Source organism: Ailuropoda melanoleuca, chromosome 1 (assembly GCF_002007445.2).
Source record: "Ailuropoda melanoleuca isolate Jingjing chromosome 1, ASM200744v2, whole genome shotgun sequence".
Taxonomy (NCBI): Eukaryota; Metazoa; Chordata; class Mammalia; order Carnivora; family Ursidae; genus Ailuropoda; species Ailuropoda melanoleuca.
Genome location: NC_048218.1, coordinates 167356611 through 167377838, shown reverse-complemented (window position 1 = coordinate 167377838; position 21228 = coordinate 167356611). Strand labels below are relative to the sequence as shown.

Here is a 21228-nt window from a genome sequence, read left to right as displayed (position 1 = left end):
TGTGTGGCAGGTAAGCTGTCCACGTGGAGGAATCGTGGCCTGACGGGGACGCTCGGGTTTCCACAGGGCCAGGTGAGGGGCGGGCTTCTGGTTCACGGATGGGGCCTTTCTGCTGTGTCCTCACACGGTGGAAAAGGAGGCAAGGGAGCTCTGGGGGTGCGCCTCACTGATCCCATTCACACCAGCTCCGTCCTCACGACCTCATCCCCTCCAAGGGCCCTGCCTCCTAATACCATCACCTGAGGGGTTGAGAGTTTCAGCATATGGATTTTGGGGGGACACAGATGTTCAGACGTGGCACCCATCTAGTTGCCTGTAAGAGCCTGATCCTTGGCCTTGTCACAGAAATGCTCTGACAGAGGTGACTGAACACCGGGCTCGGAGGAGCCCCTGGTGCTGCACTGGAGACCTTGGCCACTTACAGCTGAGACGGGAACCCCCGGGTCTGCTGATGGAAATGAGCCATACTCTGCAGGCCATTTAAAGAACTTCCAGGAAAGCTTAAGTCCCTAAGTTTTGGCAGAGACAGCGACCACGTCTGGAGAGGATTCTGATGGCTCTCTCTAGGGCAGTGGGTCCTTCCTTGAGAGGAAGCCCGGGCATGGGCGCGGCAGGTCCCAGGAGAACGGGGGGCAGAAGGGGCCCTGTGCGGGGCACAAGGGTGCTGACGGTGGAGTCCCCCCACCGCTGGGGGCTGACCTGTGCACGGCTCTCTCTGCAGACTGGGCGAGAACAAAATAACGAGTGAAGGAGGAAAGTGCCTCGCCCTGGCTGTGAAGAACAGCAAATCAATCTTTGAAATCGGGTGAGTAGAGGCGAGTGCGTGCGTGAGAGAGAGAGAGAGATACACGCTGTTCTGTGTAGGATCGTGCCAGCTGCTGTTCTCGAACGTAAATACACCAAAAGTCTGGGACTGACTGCAGCTTCCCTTGCACACACTTTTATTTCATTCATGCAAGAGTCCGTTATTCTCACCACCAGCAAACAGAGGAGCCGATCTAGCCCTGTGCAGTAGCTTTCCACAGACAGTCTTCACCTTGGCAATGTTCTATAGTCCCTGGAGGCTTTTTTTTTTTTTTTAAAGATTTCATTTATTTATTTGACAGCACAAGCAGGGGCAGAGGGAGAAGGAGAAGCAGACTCCCTGCTGAGCAGGGAGCCTGATGTGAGTGTCGATCCTGGGATCATGACCTGAGCCGAAGGCAGACATTTCACTGACTGAGCCACCTAGGTGCTGATGCCTTTTTTCTTTCTTTAAATTCAATTCTTTTTTTTATTGTGGTAAAATACATATAATATAAAAGTCCCCATCTTAACCATTTGTAGGGGCACAATTCAGGGGCATTACGCATCCTCATAGTTGTGCAACCATCACCACCGTCCATCTCCTCAACTCTTTTCATCTTGCAAACCAGAAGCTCTCTACCTGGTACATGAGAACTCCCCGTCGTCCCTTCCTCAAGCCCCCGCCCACCACCCCCGGCTTTCTGTCCCTGGGAGTTTAGAAGTGACGCCATACGGTATTTGTGTCTCTGGGACTGGCTTTCTTCACCCGGCCCGGGGTTCTCAGGGTCCATCCATGCCGCAGTTGTGTTGGCACTTCCTTCCGTTGTAAGGCGGGGTAGCAGTCCACTGTACGTACGCGCCACGTTTTGTCTGTCTGTCAGTGGGCACTTGGGTGGCTTCCGCACTTGAGCTGTCGTGAGGGCTGCTGCTGGGAACATGGTGTACCGAGATCTCTTGGACTTCTTTCGGCTATACACCCAGAAGTGGAGTTGTTGGATCAGCTGGTGATTCTCTTCTGAGGTTTTTGAGGAAATGCCACAGTGGTTCCCACAGCAGCCTCACCGCGTTACATGCCCAGACGCAGGGCACCAGGGTTCCAGACTGTCCACATCCTTGCCGACACTTGTTATTCTCTGTTCTTTTGCTAGTAGCCATCCTAACAGGTGTGAGGTGGTATCTCACTGTAGTTTTGATTCTGGAGGCTTTTTAAACCTCCTTATATTGCTATAATTTTTATCTGATTATGAAAGAAACACAGATAATTTATCTGTAAACTATGAAAAATATACTAAAAATCATCTCAGAAATACTGTCAGCATTTGAGGAGCAAGAAAGCTCTCACATGCAGGCGTGTGCTCTATTTGAGGATAGGAAAGGTCAAACTATGTACAGAGTTTTCTTCTTTTTCATTTAATCTCCTATCACGGGTAGTTTTCCACTCTATTAAAAATTTGATACCATTCAATTGTATGGTAAACATACCTTTTTTTTTATAGTTTCAATTTTTTATTCGTAGTTTCAATTTTTTATTTAAATTCCAGTTAGCTAACATAGTGTAGTATTAGTTTCAGGAGTAGAATTTAGTGGTTCATCACTTACAACACCCAGTGCGCACCACAAGTGCCTCCTTAATGCCCATCACCCATCTAGCCCATCCCCCACCTACCTACCTCCAAAGTGAGGTTTGTTCTCTGTAGTTAAGAGTCTGTTTTATGGTTTGCCTCCCTCCCCCCACCCATGTTCATTTGTTTTGTCTCCTAAATTCCACATATGAGTGAGATCCTACGGTATTTGTCTTTCTCCGACTGACTTATTTCACTTAGCATTATACTCATTAGCTCCATTCACATTGTTGCATATGACTACATTTCTTTCTTTTTGTTGGCTAATATTCCTGTGTGTGTGTGTGTGTGTCTATACACACCACCTCTTCTTTATCCATTCATCAGTCGATGGACATTTAGGCTCTCTCCATACTTTGGCTATTGTGGACATTGCTGCTATAAACATTGGGGTGCATGTATCCCTTCGAATCTGTGTGTTTGTATCCTTTGGGTAAATACCTAGTAGTGCAATTGCTGGGTCAGAGGGTAGCTCTATTTTTAACTTTTTGAGGAACCTCCATACTGTTCTCCAGAGCGGCTGCACTAGTTTGCATTCCCACCCACAGTGCAAGATGCTTCCCCTTTCTCTGCATCCTCCTCGAATACACACACTTTTTATGCAAAACACTGAGAACTCCTTGCAGGGCTCTAGCATCTGCAGGGGATGGTGGCGGGTTGCAGGTCTGGTGAGAGCCCGTTGCCCAGGTAGCCCCAGGTCGCTGGGTGGGGGCCGGGCAGACAGTGCTCTCAGCCTATTAAAAACAGCTGCTGCGTGCTGTAGGCCGGGCACCTTTCCAAGTGCTTTGCATATAAATTAACTAACTTAACCCCACACCTACTCTGGGGGAATATTAGCCCCATTTTACAGATGAGGAGACTAAAGGTCCACGAGATTATGTAATTCACATAATGTTAAATCCAGGTAAAAATCCAGTTAAAACGGGAGCCCAGTGTCCTGCCACGCAGAGCCTCGCAGGTTAGCCGCTGTGGAGAGGGCAGGTGTGGGGCTTTGTCACTGCAGCTCCCTGCCCAGACCCCCAGACCGCAACGACCCACTCGCACGCAGGGCAGGGCCCTCGTCACCCTGAGCGGCATTGCCAGTGAGGTTTCTGAGGGTGCTTCTTGGTCCTTGCTTCTTGGAAGACCGACTGTGTCCTCACGAATGTCTCGGACCCCGCAGCGGGTCAGACGGACGCTAGCAGTCGGCACCTCCACGGGCCTCCCTTTTCGGCCGCTGCCAACACGTCTCCTTGGTGGCGGGGGCATTTCTGCGACAGTCGTGTGCCCAGGCCCTCTGACAGCTCTCCGAAAGCCCACGGTGATGTTGGTCTCTAATTGTGCAAATACCCGCTGGGCTTCTGTCCCCAAGGCTTCTGCCGGTCTTACCCCTACACTTCCCTGTGAATGTGAAGCCTAGAGCATCCTCACTAAGGGGCTGCCGGGGAGTCTTCTCCAGGCCGAGCTCCAGGGACGAAGCCGAGACCTGTGCCTGTGAGTGAGGACACAGCAAGCACGGCCCCCCGCAGAAAGCAAGGGGTGAGCGCGAGCTCACACCGCCGTCTCGCCTCTGCCCTCAGGATGTGGGGCAACAGAATCGGTGATGAGGGAGCCACGGCCTTCGCGGAGGCTCTGAGGAACCACCCCAGCCTGACCAACCTGAGGTACTGCTGCCTTCTGGGACCCGCTGTCCCCGGGGTCCAGCCTGGGCACTCCATGTGCCTCCTGGTGTGCCAGGGGAGCAGCCAAGGGGAGGGGGGTTGGCTTGCCTAATGGAGAAGGTATTTGTGTGTGTGTGTGTGTGTGTGTGTGTGTGTGTGTGAGATTTTTCTTTTGTAAACCATTTTATGGACACGTAAGAGGCAAAGCACATTACCGTTCAGCTCGGCCACTTGTCATGTGTCACCACCACCCAGATCAAGACCTAGGACCCTGCCAGCCCCTCAGCGCTCGCCCCGGGCCCCTTGGCAGTGGGGACGTGGGGAGGATTCTCAAGTCCAGATGACACTGGAAGGGGATGCTGTCCCTTCCTCATTCACAGGACGGTGTTGACACAGAGGGGAACCTTCATCTCTGTAGAGACCTGCTCCTCCCTGGCCTTCTTTTAGGCCGCTGGCCAAATCCCAGAGCCTCGGGTGTCTCCCTGTTGCCCGGGTTCTTCCTGACACTGAAAAAGAATCCAAGATAGTGGGGGCAATAGCAGAGTTTCTTCTTCACCAGGGCAGAGGATGCTTTTCCAGGTCTCACTGATGGGCACCTTGCAAATGTTTGTCAGCCGCCTGAGGCAGAGCCCTCCCAGCCCCTGATGTGCTTGGGACCAGGTCTCGCGGACGTTCCATGTCCTGCCTGGCCTCTCCCTGAGCGGTCCTGTGCCTGTCCTCATGCTCGGAACGTGGGCCCTGGAGCAACAAAGCTGGAGCCGCTGCTGGCCAGGCTGAGCACTTCTTCCTGCCTCAAGTCCACTTCCTTCGTGGGCAGGGGCCGCCTCCAGGCAGCACCTTCTGGGAGCTTCTGTTGCTGAAGCCAAAGTCAAATGTAGACGTGTCTCTCATGACTGACCCCACACGTTTTCCTTCCTAGTCTTGCTTTCAACGGCATCTCCACAGAAGGAGGAAAGAGCCTCGCACAGGCCCTGCAGCACAACACCACTCTGAGAATATTCTGGTAAGAACCAGAGTCCTGTTGAAAGGTTGGGTCTCAGGGATTATTCCAAAGACCACATGACCTGGAATCTTAACTGAAAAGCCACCTTTTTAATTGAAAAGGCTCTAGGCCTTTCCTCAGTGTTGGGTTGATAGTTTAATTTCCTCCTAGAAAAAAAACAGCCATTCCTAGAAGCACAAACAGGTACAGAAGGGGGAAGGGGGCCTCAGGAGCATGGGTTGGACCTTAGCCTTCTTTGCCAACCCAGACCTCAGGAAAACCTGAAAGCTGGCCATTCTGTCAGGATTATCCTCGGAGCACCTTCAGATAAGCTTGCAGAGTCCAACTTTGGTGCACTTGCCTCAAACTTTTCTCTCTTCTTCCTCTTAATCCACGTTCCCCTCCATGTGCCCCATCACAGGATCTGGCCCTTCGTGGTCCAGCTCACCAGTCACTGGAAGCCCACTTCCTCACTCCCTCTCTGCCCTCCAGGGGGGACTAATTTAGTGTACGTTGCCTTCTGACAGTGCTCTTTTTTTTGGTTTTGTTTTTTCTTTTGTCATTTAATTTATTTGAATTTTTATTTACTTGCCTGTATCATAAATTCCTTATGGGTGAGAGAACTGTATTAGGGACTCAGGGCACCTATCAGCTGAGTTTGTTCATTCTGACAATGTCATTTTGAGAGTTCTAGTAGACCTGCTGGCCATGAAATGCATTTTTAATTCTGTTCCTCTAAAAAAAAATATTTAAAAATACTTTATTTTTAAAAAACTGTAAGGAAGTCAAAGTAGGAAGTGAAAGTACTTCCTCCCTCGTGTTTTCCAGATATAACTTTTTTTTTCTAGCATTTGAATATATATTCATACATATCCCTTTTCTTACAAAATAGAATTTTTGTATTTTACAAAATATCTTAAGGGGTATCTGGGTGGCTCAGTCGGTTAAGCACCCGACTCTTGATTTCAGCTCAAGTCATGATCTCAGGGTCGTGAGATCGAGTCTTGTGTCAGGCTTCACACTTAGTGCAGAGTCTGCTCAAGATTCTCCCCCTGCCCCTCCCTGCTGTGCATGCGCTCGCTCTCTCAAATCTTAAAGAAAAATCTTAACCATGTATTGTCCATATTTTACATGTCCTTTATGTCAAGGTCTCTCAGTCTCAACACTGTTGACATTTTGGTCTAAATCATTCTTGCGAGGGGCTGTCCTGTCCATTATAGGGTGTTTAGCAGAACCCTGGGCACCTACCCATTAGACACCAGCAGTGCCCTCCAATCTGATGCTCAGAATGTCTCCAGATGTTGACAAATGTCCCGTAGACAGAGAAGCATCCAGTTGAGAACCAATACTGTACATGGACAGTAACAATGTTAGTACCGAGCATTTCTCGAGTGCTGACTGTACGCCATGCATTCTTCTTGGCCTTTTACTTTTTTTTTTGCGAGAGCGAGCAGGAGAGAGTGAGTGTGTGAGTAGGGTGGGGGGCAGAGGAAGAGCGAGAGGACCTTGAGTAGGCTCCACACCCAGTGGAGAGCCTGACACGGGGCTCAGTCTCACGCCCGTGAGACCATGACCTGAGCCGAAATCAAGAGTTGGACACTTAACCGACTGAACCACCCAGGCGCCCCTAATCTCAGCCCCTTATAGTTGTTCACGCACCCTCACGGCCACCCCATAACATCTATACTGTGCCTGTTCACCCTTATTTGTCTGGTGAGAAAACTCAGGCGCAGAGAAGTTAAACCACTTGCCCGAGGTTGTCCTGCTAGTGAGTGACACACATGGGGCGTGTCTGGCTCCCGAGTACCCTTCAATGCCGTGTTCTTCTGCCTTGTTCTCTCTACCTCCTTCCCTCTAAAGGCTGCACAACGTCCCACTGAACGGATGTTTGCAATTTAGTTTCCCAGTAGCCTCTGCTGATATTTACCGCTGTCCACATTTCACATTACGACCGATAACGCCGCGGTCGGTACCACGTGCACAGATCTTTGCACAGATCTTTTCCCGCCACAGGGTCAGTGTCCAGAAATGCCATCGTGGGCTGAAAGTAGAACACATTTGAAATTCAGGTCGACACTACCAAGTTGCCCTTTGAGGAATGATATTTTAAGGTTCTGTTTCATTCTTCTTCTTTATTCTTTCATCCACTGGTACAACAGGGTCCAATCCTATTTACACCCAGGAGCTTCTAGTCCTCTGTGCTTTATCCAGACCACTTCGAGTTTTAAGAACAGCTGAGAGACTTCCCGAACTCTGAGTCCCTGAACGTGGGTCCTTCACAACAGGCTTCAGAGCAGAGCATTGAGCACATTTTAACACGTAGATGACAGGCTTTTCTAAGTCTTCCTACGACTGGCCTTGGTAACAGGCTGTCCAGTGTGTTCAAGGGGACTTGGGGGCTGGAAGAAGCCCGGGAAGCAGGTCCCTATCTTCTGGGGTCTGAGGCCCCAGCAAAGATGGGGAGGGAGCATGGCTCTGCTAGAGCAGCAGAGCTAAGAAGTGGGGGCTTGCGTACGGATTGGCACTAGGAATGAATCACCCTTTATTGTCTAAGGGGCTCGGAGGCTGGGGTCGGGACCTGGCTGCTTGCTCGGGCCAGCAAGTGATTAGCAGCCTAAGCTGCGGAGATCTGGGCTGGGATCCCACTTCTGAGAACGCATTTAAAAATGCGTGCCAGGTAGGGTGTCTCCTGGGTAAACACGTCCTTTCTTTTCTAGGCTCACCAAAAACGAACTCAATGACGAAGTGGCAGAGAGCCTGGCGGAGATGCTAAAAGTCAACCAGACGTTGAAACATTTATGGTAAGTCAGAGAACCTCCGAATTTCAGGCTGTGCTACTTGTAAAACCTATTTTTTGAGATGAGGTGCCTGGCTGGCTCAGCTGGTAAAGCAGGCGGCTCTTGATCTTGGGGCTGTGAGTTCGGGCCCCATGTTGGGTGTAGAGGATTAGTTTAAAAAATCTCAGTAACGTACAGGTCAGTGGTCTGTAGTGTACCCACAAGGCTGTGCAACCAGCACCACAATCCAGCTGCAGGTCGGTTTTACTTCCCCACGGCCCCCAGCCCGAGAACGCCCCCATGCGGTAAGTAGCGCCTCCCCGTCTTTCTCCTCCAGGCCCTCGACTATCTCGTCCCTGTGCATTTGCCTATTCTCTGCATTTCATGAAAATAGAACGCTATGACGTGTGACTTGCGTTCTTTCCCTGGCACGTGTTTCCAAGGTTCCTCTACGTTCTCGCACGTGTCAGACCTCGCGGCTCCGTGTGGCTGATATCCCTCTGTGCGAGTCGTCCACAGTCCGTTCGCTGGTTGGTAGGCATTGGGGTTGTTTCTACTTTTTGACTGTTGTGCATAATGCTACCCTGAACATTCCTGTGCATGTCTGTGTGTGGACATATGTTTGCTTTCTTTTCTCCTGGGCACACACTTAGGAAGAGAATTGCCGGTCATATGGCCACTCTGTATGTAACTTTCTGAGGAGCTGCCTAATATTTTCTTTTTTTTTTTTTTTTAAGATTTTATTTGACAGACAGCAAGAGAGAGAGAGAGAGAGAAGAGAGAGAGAGAGAGAGAGAAACAAGCAGGGGGAGTGGGAGAGGGAGAAGCAGGCTTCCCGCCGAGCAGGGAGCCCGATGTGGGGCTCGATCCCAGGACCCTGGGATCATGACCTGAGCCGAAGGCAAACACTTAACGACTGAGCTACCCAGGCGCCCCCAAATATTTTCTGAAGCAGCTGCTCTCCTTCACCTTCCCACCAACACTGTGGGAAGGCTCTGAGCTCCCACACCCTCACCAACAACACTGGTCATTGTCCATCTTTTTGAATCTCGCCACTCTAGTGGTTGTGACGTGCCCTCTCATTGTGGTTTTGATCTATATTTCCCTGCTAACACTGGGCCTCTTTTCATGTGCCTGTTGGCCTTCATGTATCTTTGAAGAAAATGTCTCCACATCCTTCCCCCAGATTTAATCTAAATGTTAATAGATTTAACTTTTTTGCCTTTTTATTATTGAGTTCTTAGAGTTCTTTATATATTCTGGGTACTAGACGCTTACGAGGTAGACAGTTTGAAAGTATTTCCTCTGTGGGGTTTTTTGCTTTCTTATTAGTGATCTTTGAAGCACAAAAGTGTCTAATTTTGATGGAAGTCCAATTTATTTTTTTTCTTTGGTGGCGTTTTAGGTGTCTTACCAAGAAACTGTTGCCTAATCCAAGGTCACTAAGATTTACATCCAAGTTCCGTTAACTGTTCTAGTTTGGCTCTTGCGTTGAGGACTTTGATCCTAAATGTTAATTTCTGGAGCTAATTATTGTGTGCGGTCTGAGGCACAGGGCCCAGATTCATTCTTTGGCATGTGGCTCTCCAGCTGTCCCAGCACCTCTCATTGAAAAGACTATCTTTCCCTTTTAAATGGCCCTGACACTTTTGCCAAAAATCAATTGACCGTAAACGTATGGGTGTATTTCTGGACTTTCTATGCTAGTTCACTGATCTGTTTATCCTTATGTCAGGATTACACTGTCCTGATTATTCTAACTGTAGTTAAGTTTTGAAATCAGGAAGTGTGAGTCTTCCAACTTTGTTCTTTTTTCTCAAGCTTGGGCTCTTCTGGGTCCCTTGTATTTCCATATGAATTTCAGCTCACCTTGTCAGTTTCTGTACAACAGCCAGCCTGTGCTTTTACATCTGTTTTGTTGTCGTTGCCGTTTTCCTGGCCTTTCGACTTTATCTCCTGCCCTTGGTGCCCTGCCAGCCCCCGCAGGGAGCCCCGAGCTGGACCAGGGCTAGAGAGTGAGTCTCTGCCGCTTTGTGTGCTCGCACAGACCACACTGGCCCTTGTGCAGGAAGCCCTGGGGGGCATGTGTCCCTGAGCGCTGCCACACTTTCTGGCTTTCTTACTACCCAACCTCTTGCTGGATCTTGGCTGGAAGCAGCTCTCCCCGCAAAATGGAGGTGATGCCAGTGGCGGCAGCCACAGAGGTGACGAGGAAGCAGCAGTTTAACCCCGTGCACGGTTCTGGGTCCACTTCCAGGTTCTATCTTTGCTCCTTTTGCCAAAATGTCCAAATTATGTTGTGGTCATACTTACCAGGGGGTTATCACCTCCACCGCAGAGCCCAGGGGTCCCACTTTGGGAGACGTGGCTGGGAGACTGGGATGCAGTCCTATGCGCTGGGGCAGTGATGGTGACAAGCTCCCTGCCCCGGGCCCAGGGGCAGAAACCGTGAGAATCACTTCCTTTATACACATCCTCCCACTGAGACCTCACACACCTGGGGAGGGGGTGTTCTCTTGCTCCCCTTTTACAGATGAGGCCACTGAGGCACAGATAGCGTGAGCTTATTTCTTCAAGGATCTGTGGCTGGGAAGTGGGGAGTAGGTGTGTGTAGGAGGGGAGCTCTGAGCCACTATGCTGTCCTGCTTCTTCCGGGGACTGGCCCCTTCTCACCTAATTTCTATAATCTCATCAATCACGATGGCGAAGCTGTCATCTTCCTCGTAGGGCTGCTTTCTTGGGTCAGTGCCCAGAATTTCTTAGGGTCAAGTTCAGCAGTAGCTTTATTCTGCAAACAAACAGCCAGGAGCGAGGAGTGGGTGCGTGATGAAGCAAAGACCCATCAGTGCCTCGTGCGGCATGTAGCTCTTGGTTGGGTTGGAAGCCCCGCTGCCCAGGGGAGCACTTGAGAAACTGCCCAGGCTCCCCAGCTGTATCAGAAACCTTCGTTTCATTTGGATCACTGCTGACATCATGGGGTACACTCTTAGAGGCCCCATTATCGATGCTTTTCGGCTGGGACCCATGAGAGGCAGCAGGAGAATCTCTCTTCCCTCCCCCCACGAGATGTTGGCGAGGACATGGTGCATTCTTAGAAGCCTTTGTTTCCCCAAAGAAGTGAACGGCCAGTTGGCAGCTGCTTAACTGTAAAAAGCCACCAGACTGCCTGTCCCCTGGGTGTTTCTTAGAGTTTGTTGTTCAGCCTGGTGGCCTCCAAACACTTTTGATGGGGCACCCGTGCAGCAAAAAATGCCAACGCACACACCTACATGTATTCATGTATTAAATTATCTATGTATGAATACACAGATACATTAAGCTCACTCTAAAAATACACCAAAAAATTAAACATGTTAAAGGATGTCCTTTATTCTAGCAGATCTAATCAAGACCGTCTGAGCCAGATTACAAGTCACGTGGACCCAGTTCGTCCGCTGACCCTGTCTCATTCCCACCATACCCTTAACAACTCCCTAACGGGGAGGGGGGGGCGGAGTTAATCCAGTATTAAGTATCTGCTACAAGACATGTTCTTCTTTCAGGCTTATCCAGAACCAGATCACAGCCAAGGGGATTGCCCAGCTGGCAGACGCCTTACAGAGTAACACTGGCATCATGGAGATTTGGTAAGACACGTCAGAATAATGATAACCGTGCTTACTCAGTCAGCACTGACTGGGTGCCAGCACAGTGTGGAGCCTGTGCACCTACTCCTCGTCTTTCCCATTATCTTGTAAAGTAGCTGGTATCATTTCCATTTCACTGATGTAGAAACTGAGGCCCAGAGCAGTGAAGTGAAACTTGCCCAAGGTGCAACCTAAGGAGAAGCTGGAGTCTGGTCCAGACTGCCTGACTCTGTGCTCAGTGCTCTCCTCCCAGGCCACCTGTCCTCATCTGCCCCCCCGGGGTTGCATGGGGCAAGCAGCCCAGGACAGGGGTTCCCACTGGGAGGGAATCAGGAGGCTGAGAGATGACCGCGCTAGCTGGAGGGTGGGGCTCATTCTCCTTTTCTGGGCTTCCTCGGCTTGCGGAGATGCGTCCATGCTGGGTTTGAACTGACTTGTGCTCTGCCTCAACTTCCTATTTCAAAATATGCTTTGAGGAGTTGCTTATGGGGCTGGTGGGAGGGAGCCAAATCATTTGCTTTCTACAACACTGAGCCCCATTCCACTCCGTATACCCCTGCCACCCCTGTTGGGTCGGGGCCTGTAGAATGTGCTGGGCCAAGTGGGGGTGGGGGGAGTTCCCATTAGTAACAGTTGCAGCCATGGCTTGGGTGCTGGGGAAATGGCAGCCAGACAGAAAGGACCCTGATTGCTTAAGAGGACTGGCTTCCCGGAGCTGAGAACAGGGGGCTGAACAGACTGCTGAGTGTTCTGGAGTTTGTCTTGTACGTCGGGTGGAAACAGCCCTGCAGAGTGACGGCGTGGGGGACCCGGCTGGGAGGCAGAGCCAGACCTCCCTTAGGACCCAGACTGGAGGAAGGGTTCACGCTCTCATTGTGGCTTCTCTGAGATCCAAGGAGCAGCCTCACTGTGCACTCGAATCCTCAGCTCAGGGGGTAGTTACTCATTAGCTACTTTATTTCTTCATAACTGGGGAGAATTTCCCAGCCAAAAAAAAGTAAATCGAGGTACAGACCCTTGACCTCGGCTCCGAGAACAGTGCTTTTTAAACTTTGGTTTGGAACTTGTCAGCAGGTCAGAAAATGAGTTTGATGGGTTGCAACCAGCACTATTTAAAAAACGAACTCGAGCAGAGTACCCGCAGGTACCGTGCGTAGTCTGAAGTATGATTTTATACTCTTGTTTCAGATATGGACATGTGTCTCTGAACAGATGCTGGTTCATGGTGTAAAACGTAGTTCTTATTTGGGTCATGGTTGAAAACACCCTTGGAAAACACTGTCCTAGAGGAGACAGGCCAGCTCCAGCAAGCCTGAGGGAGGCGCTGGGGCCCTGCCCGCTCCTCTGTCCGGAAGGCATGCGGGAGCGGATGAGACTTGAGTTCAAGCTCATCTCCAGCCCCCCTCCTGCCTGAGGCCCCTTCCCCAGAAGCCCTTCATCTCCGGCCGCTTCTGTTGTCCAAGGACGGCGGGCAGAGCGGGGAGGAGGCAGGCCAGGCTGCAGAAGTTTGCAGACAACCGCTGGCCTCTACTCTTCTCAGGGGCTGACGAGGACAGTTGTAAGGACACACAGCTGCTTTCTGGAACTCTGTCAAGCTTGAAAAGGTGCGTTTGCTGCCTCTGAAGGACCACTGTTCCTACCCAAGGCATGGTTTGTGCAGGGCCCGGTGTCTCTAGCTCCCAGGTGTGCTACCCAGAGCCGGAAGAGGGCACTTTGTGCGTGGATGGGGGGCAGGGGGTGGACTGAGAAGGAGGCTCAGGTGCTGGCCTGGCAGCATCTTCCCTTCAGTCCCTGGCTTGCCCCACGTGGGTGACGTCATGGAGCGGGGTTCCGCGAAGCCCGGTCGAGGGTGGGGGTGAGGGAGCCGCTCTGACTGCAGTCACCGGCAGCACAGTGACTCGTTCTTTGGACGTCTAGTTCTGCCTCGCCCGTGGCCCAGAAGCCCTTGCAGTCTCAAGTCCCGCTGGGGGCTCTGCTGCAAAGGCAGGTCGGGTGTTTCTGACTTGACACTGTACGGCGTTCGTCACGCACGTTTATCCTGCCAGGCGGTGTGCTGCAGACCGTGAGCTCTTTGAGGGTGGGGCCCGGGTGATGGTGTTGGAGAAACAGATGCAACCGGGTAAACTGGAAGGTCTAACTGGCTTTATTAAACAATTCATGAGCTGGGCAGCATCCCATCTAGCACGTATGGGGGAGCTCTGCTGAGCCAAATGAGACAAAGGTTCTTAAAGGCAGAGGGCATAAACAAAGATGAATTGATTAGCAGGGAATGTATTGTTTTATGCTAGGTTGCCCTCCTAAGGGGAGCTGAAGGCGTGTCTCAGCAAATTTCCTAGCATTGACCAGGAAATTCTAGGTTGACTGATGAAAGGTTCCATTCATTCTTCTCAGCGACTGCTCTGTGGTTCTGCGCGCCTCTGCTGACCTTTGGCATTCTCGGGTCATGATATTGGGGCTGTATCTCCATGCCATCCACAGGTTACGGCTTTGGATTTATATGCCTTTAAGTCGGTTGTCCTCTTTGTACCTGTTTGTTGGTCCATTCTGAGGGAGACCACTTGCTTGGTGGTGAGCGGCTGCAAACGTGCACTGAAAATCTGTGATGATGATGATAATCCCCAGTGTTTGCAGGGCACTTTGAAGCCACGGTTTCCAATCCAATCAAAATCCAATAAATCAAAGACCCCCTGGAAGGAGTCATCTTTTTAAGGCAAGTGGCTTGTTTTGTGATCTGCTGTAACTGAGTTTCAACTCTCCCGGAAGGGAGGCTCCAGCTGCAGGCGCCTCCTCGCCCAGCTGAACGACAGCCGAGAACAACTGTGGCCGGGAGTCGAAGGTCTTTGTGGGGCGGGTCTTGCTAGTGGCAGTTCGGACAACATTTCAAGAATTAAAGAGAAGTTCCTGATCATAGTTTCAAGCTATTTATCCCCGGAAGTAAGGATCTGCCAGAAGGAGCGTTCTGAATCATGCAAGGCTCCTGGTAGTTCCCTTCCGACTCAGGATGTAAATTCACAGGAGCCGACGAATGATGAAAGTGCGATTTTTCTCCTAGCCTGAAACAAAAGGGGCCTCTGAATTCCGGAGGCTGCCCCCTGAGCGGTGGCCTGGGAGGGAAGGGGTGTTATCTCCCCAAGCCAATGTCAGAGGGAAGGGAAGGAAAAGAGGGCAAATGGTGTCCTGTTGAGCTCCAGTGGGAAGTCTTGATCCGGCGTCATGAGCGGAGGCAGTCTATCGGGTGGCAGCTGTTTCTCTCCCTGGTCAGGGTGTTGGTAGGTCTCCAGCGTTTGTACAGGACCAGGGCCCGGGTGGAACCTTCTTCAGCGGGGTGATGGGGACTCACGGCTCCATGCTCTGGTTGTGCAGCGGTGTCAGCGGTCAGGAGCATTCTGTAAAGTCCCAAGAGCTGTTTTTCTCTGGTGCTGTTTCCAGAATCCCTAATCCTCAGAAGGCTCTAGACTGTGACTAACAGGACCCTTTGAACTGGGATCCCAGATGGTTTCTTGAAGCTGTTTGTAACAGGCTGGAGCACAAGACACCGAAGGCTCACAGTGGCTGCTCACACAGGCATGAAACAAGGGAGCAGCAGAAGGCTGTACCCGCATAGAGTTCCAGGAAATCTGCAAGGTTCTCAGGAAGTGAAGAGGGTGCCTCGATCGCTGGAGATTTACAAGGTATACCCCAAGCCGGAAACACTTTGAATAGCTTATTTCCCACTGTGAAGGCACCAGTCTTGTGGGACGGAAAGGCTTCAACCCATCCGAAAACACACATGCAATATAACAAGACTATTGGTGACCCGGACCCAAAGGCAGTTGAATGCAGCGCAGCTCCAGGTGTTCAAAGGGACCAGAGCAGGAGGGCTGAGGCCTCTGGGGACAAAAACAGCTTTTTCAGGATTATGGACCTGACCAGTCACACATTGCTGAAAGACTGTTTTTGCAATTTTATAGACATTCACCCGTTAATGTCTGTTGAGTAATCTTGAATGCACCGTGATGGGTGCAGGATGGCAAAAACCAAAAACGGGGTCAGGGGAGCGAGGAAAAACCAAGCGACCGTCCTGGGTTTCCCATAGTCTGTTAGTTTACTTTCTCTGCTTCTGGAGCAGACCTTTGCCATGTTGTAAGGACATCAGGATGGCAAATGTCTGGCCCTGAGGGACCATTTTCTGCAGAAGGAGAATGGAGTTAGTCTATATCTTTATAGATTCTGTTGTTGCTGCCTTGTACAAAAGTTGCCTTGAGCGCCTATTAATATTTCTTTCCCAACAAACCTTCTAGAACTTTCTTTTTTTACATTCAAATTGTGTCCTAAGTTTTCCCTTGTTAAATACCCAGTCTCACTTTAGGACAAAATTAGTTTCTTTTCCATCAAAGATGTATGTCTGTTTTTCATATTTTTTCTTATTTTCAGTAGCCAATTACATTAGAACTTTTAAAAAAGTTTTACTTAACTCTTAAAACCCTTAATTTTCAGTGAAAGCTAATATGTAAGCAAATGTGAACTGTTATGTCAGCATTTTTTAGATTTTCAGATTTATGAATATGTTTCATAGTTTCTAGAAGTATATACGCCTTTTTCAATTTCCCAAAGTAGCACAAACATATCAAAATAGCTTTTAGTTTCTCTGTAATAAGTAGTCAAACATAGATAAACCTATGTATGGTAAATATTTTAGTGTTTTAAGAAAAACTTCCTTAAATCTGGAAAAACAACATTTTTAAAAAAATCAGCAATGTTTTAAAAAGTTATAAAAATTATCCTCCTTAGTTCATTTAATCACATATTTTTCTTGTTCTGCTTGAAAGTTCTGGAAATTCTTACCTAGTTTAGTTTTATGAGGTGAAGATTATTAGGAACCTGGACAGAGAGGTCTTTCCATGAATCTCATGTAAGACAGAATACATTTGCAAGAGGCTTTTGCAAAAGTACAACTGTAAAGGATAGAAGTCTTAAAAATGGCCATGGTTAAAGATGTGGTTGGAGTTTATTACAATGTAGGTGGCAAGGAAATTTGGTTATATTTGTGACATATAACACTTTAAGATAACAACATACCAGGACATATCAGATTGTTTGGAGTTTCATAATTTTTTAAAAAGATTTTATTTATTTATTCGATAGAGACAGCCAGTGAGAGAGGGAACACAAGCAGGGGGAGTGGGAGAGGAAGAAGCAGGCTCACAGCAGAGGAGCCTGATGTGGGGCTTGATCTCATAACGTCAGGATCACACCCTGAGCCGAAGGCAGACGCTTAACCACTATGCCACCCAGGTGCCCCCTCATATACTTTTTAGAACGCTTATTTGGTAACCGACATCTACACAAATATAAAGTTTGGTCGCTCTTATTTGACAGTTCTATGGGACTAAACAGAGCAAACAAGCTTAATGAGTTTAATTATTCACAAAATCTTTGAAATGTGCAAGGGGCCCTCTGGAAAATTTCAATTAGGATGGGGTTGGAAGGACTTCATTTTAGAATTTGATTTTTGGGAAGTATGCCAAAAAATATCAAAAGGTTTGGACATGTGGTTAAATCAGATCATGATTCGTTATAAAACAATAGTTATCCATTTAACCAAAGGGACAATAAAAGATTATGGAAGGTTACATAGTTGTAAGCAAAATTTAGCCCTTTTAATATTAAGACTCAGTTTAGGTAATGAAAAACCTGATAAACATAGGATGTTATTCTGGCAAAACACAGGAACCTTGTTTTTTAGGCCAATAACTTTAATGGTAAAGAAAAACTTTTGGTCTGCTCTTAGTAAGAAATTATAAACAAAAGTTCAAGAAAACCTTGACCTTTTAACAAAGAGGAAACAATTCTAATTTTGCACAATTTTGATAATAAAACTCATTTATTTAAATTTTATCTTACCCAGTACTGGCTACACAGAAAATTTCTTTCCCGTAAATCTACAATTTTTTTTTTTTTACATCCAGATTTTGCCCTAAGTTTTCAGCCTCACTTTTCTTTTTCTTCAACAAAAATGTATTTTTATTCCTCATATTTTTTCTCACCCAAAACACATATCTTTTCTTGCATATAGATTTGTCTTATTTTCAGTACCCTTAAAAACATTAGAATTCTTAACTCTTAGAAACCTTAATTTCTAGTGAAAACTAAGTAAATATTTTTTAATTTAAGTAAGCTGTATGCCTAATGTGGGACTTGAACTCATGACCCTAAGATCAAGAGTCAAATGGTCCACTGACTGAGCCAGCCAGGTGCCCCTAGATTGGCAAATTTATGAATACGTTTCATAATTTAGAAACATGTGTCTTCATAGTACAATACCACAAAACAGGTTTTGCTAACAGACCCAAATTTGTTTTATACAGAGAAACTAAAAGTAGATAAACCTATATTAATACTTAATGTAATTTTCTTATTTGGAAATGACCTAGACACTCAATGAATTTTTCTTAAGATAGATTGCTCATGTGCGTGCACGCATACACACACGCTCGAGCACTAGCGGAGGGAGAGGGAGGAGCCGGAAGTGGGGCTCCATCCGAGGACCCTGAGATCATGACATGAGCTGAAGGCAGATGCTTAACTGAGCCTCCCTGAGGCCCCTAGATACTCAATTTAACTATCCATTTAATTTAGTAAAACTTTAAAGTTTTGGGTTACCACCAAAAAGATTTTGGAAGCTATTTAAAAGTTTACCTAGAGGGACACCTGGGTGGCTCAGCCGTTTAAGCGTCTTCCATTCAGCACAGGTTATGATCCCGGGGTCCTGGGATGGAGCTCTGTGTGGGGATCCCTGCTCCGTGGGGAGTCTGCTTCTCCCTCTGTCCCCGACTCGTGCTCCCTCACTCTCTCTCTCAAATAAATAAAATCTTATTTACACCTATTTAATTTACTTGTTCTTATTATATTTGGACTACCCATAAAACTTCATGAGGCATTAGACTCAACCATTATTCTGTTTTGGTTTTTTTCTGACAGATTTTGCAACAGAGAGAACATGAAACGCACCTGACTTTCAGTAAACACAGGCAGAATAAAAGGTTTATAGTTAATGCTGATAACTGTAAAGACAGGTCTTTTTTAATTAAACCAATAACCTTAAATTATTTTTAATACCAAATATTTTCCCAGATCACGTGAACTTAAACATTTGGGTTAGTTTTTAGCTTTCTGAGTTTTAAAAATTTATTTTAGAACAGTGCAGGTGGGGGGCGGTGGTTGGCAGGAAGAGAGGGAGAGAATCTCAAGCAGACTCCTCTGAGCACAGAGCTCCCTCTCACAACCCTGAGATCATGACCCCAAGATCATGACCTGAGCTGAAATCAAGAGTTGGGTGCTTAACCGACTGAGCCTCCCAGGTGCGCCCCAAGCTTTCTGAGTTTTAGAATGCCCAATTCTCACCAAGTGCTTGCCTTCAGCCAAACTAGAGCTCTGTTAACTTTAGCCATACCATCCAGAAGTACAGAACAAAATCTCACATTTACAACATACATGGACACACATACAAATACACAGACCAGAGGCAAACAAAATCTCCTAGCTTTTGATTTCACTCATGTTTGCAGAGAGATTATAGGCCCAAATTCCAAATACCCCCCCTTCCTTTTTCTGTTGAAGAGCTCCCCTCTCTTGTCTGCATCTCAAAGAATGGCTCCTACCTAGGTCCTAGAGAACATGGGGGTAGAAAGTACCAAACTTTTGTCCAAGGTGGAGATTTGGAGCGTATCTGCTTGTTACCAGAGGGGCTAGAGTGGGCGCGAGACCCTGGTACCGGTTTGTATTTTAAAAAGGCCTCTTTGTGGTTTTGATTTGTGTTTCCCTGACGGCTAGTGATGCTGATGAGCACGGGGTGTTCCGTGCCACTGATGGACTGTCGAACACTACAGCAAAGGCTAATGGAGTATTGTATGTTGGCTAACGGAACATAACCCCCCCCAAAACAACAGCAGCAACAACAAAAAGGCCTCTTTCCCTCCCATTTTTCCTTAAGCCTCAGGCCATGGTGTCCTGTGTTCACATTTCAAAGACAAGATTATGACTTAAAGGGACAGAGAAAGAATGCAAAAAAACTTTTTTTCTAATAGTTTTGGGGGCAATTGGGACTTGACCTTTTTTTAAACCTGTCAGCTGTGGCAGTCTCCCTTCCTAGCCACGGAAGAGCACAGTCTTGTGTATTGGCAAAGCTGTCACCATTTACTAGGGGTCAGATTCTGACTTGCACAGGTAACCTCTTCACGTCTGAAAACACAGAGGGTGCTGGGTTCTTGGGCACATACCTAGCTATTGTTCAGATGCTTCTAGGAAGCTCAGTTATCCCAACGGGCAGTGGAACACAGGACAAGATACCAAGAAATTCAAAGCGATGTGGGTGGAGGCCTGTTTATTTGGCATCCTGGGGTACACATTGCCAAACGTGATTTTAAATCTCAACAGCTTGGGTCCTGAATGGTGAATAATGCTCTGGAAACTATCAGTATAGGCCTGAATATTATTTCCGCCCAAATATGGCATTTAAGGAGAGAATAGGTGAGCGCTTCCTTGTTGTAATGAAATAAAATGCTTGATTCCTCTGGGGGGAAAAATTGCCTTTTTTCCCCGCTTAAGTACAGGGCAATTTTGTTCCAATATCCTGACCTTTGATAATATCCACAAGTATTCTGAGAGGAACAGGTGAGGTTTGGAGATTGGTAAAGATAGGTAGATTCTGACTTATTTCTAGAGTTGCATTTCTGGCTTTATGGAGATTTGTAAGACAAAGACCGTTGTTTTTAATTCCCCCAAAGAACTGGATTCCAGCCTGAATATCAAGGGACTGGCCTACCTTTTTAACTAAATTTGCTTCTTTATATCAAGGGGAATTTGATGCTTTTATACGGTCTGTATAAAGCATTTTAACAAAAGCCTTCTTCATGCTTACACAGTTCAGCCTTGGCTTCTGTTAGCCCCTCAGCATCAGCCTTCCTCTAATCATTTCTAGGCGGGCCTAGGAGAAATTTTATTGGTCATCTCTTTCCTCTGTGAAGAGGAAGTTGTGAACAGCCAAATCTTTTTAATGTTTCTCTAAGTCTGGTAGGATCTTCTGAAAATGGAGGAAAAGAGGCTTTATAAAAGATTTGCTGCTGTTTGGGAGACATGAATTTTTTTGCAGTAGGGGGCGGGGCCTAGGATACACCTGGCAAAGGTGAGCATATAGAAATGTCTGAGGCTGACAGAGGTCGATTACAGTAAACTAAGTCGTCCTGTTTGTCCTAGGTGCTTCTGTTAAATTCACTTTCTGGCTTCTAGCATTTATAAGAGTAGCCTGGATTGAACCTATAGGTTGGGCTGGATTTTAAGAAGGGGAATTTTCATGGAATGTAGACATTTATCTGTCTTAAGTCTAATTTCTGTTCTTTCATCTTGTCAAGGGAATCGCTAAGACTAGCCCTTATACTAATAAGACAATTGAGAGCTCTTCACAGATAATTTTTCTCTTTCAAATAGTCAATTTACAGGATCTAGTGTCTGGCCATTGACAGACTGGATCTTATTAATTTCAATAGTGACTCAAACCCACAAGCCTTTTAATGGCTTAATCCAAGACTCAAGAGGCGTCCCTAGAGAAAGCATGGATGATGCCACCCCTGTGACCCAAAAGCTGACTCCCAAGAACAGTCTGAGAAAGCCACCACCTTCGTTGTACAGGCCGTAAGAATGAGGTACTGTGTACGGTACCTCGGGTCTCCCAGAACGTAAGACGCCTCTAGTCACAGACCTGCTAACCTGTGACATCGGGCAGGTGCTCCTGCAATGAGATTTCTCCAGTACTAAGGA

General features: G+C 47.7%; 1 protein-coding gene and 1 non-coding gene across 21 annotated transcripts in view; both read left to right on the top strand.

Annotated features, from left to right (window-relative positions):
• Nucleotides 1-21228, top strand: part of NOD1 (nucleotide binding oligomerization domain containing 1) — a 64601-nt gene that overhangs the window by 36303 nt on the left and 7070 nt on the right. For 6 of the 20 annotated variants that reach the window (XR_004628354.1, XR_004628353.1, XM_034669867.1 and 3 more), the window contains 5 exons: nt 722-805; nt 3968-4051; nt 4968-5051; nt 7748-7831; nt 11350-11433. Coding sequence is in view for 8 of the 20 variants with exons in the window: in XM_034669867.1 (XP_034525758.1) it covers nt 722-805; nt 3968-4051; nt 4968-5051; nt 7748-7831; nt 11350-11433 (420 nt within the window). In the remaining 12 variants the exon portion in view is untranslated. The other 14 variants (XR_004628343.1, XR_004628347.1, XR_004628345.1 and 11 more) reach the window with 11 other exon arrangements.
• On the top strand, nt 19524-19646 carry LOC117795543. The gene has a single exon (XR_004619602.1). It is a non-coding gene; the product is annotated as a small nucleolar RNA SNORA24 (small nucleolar RNA).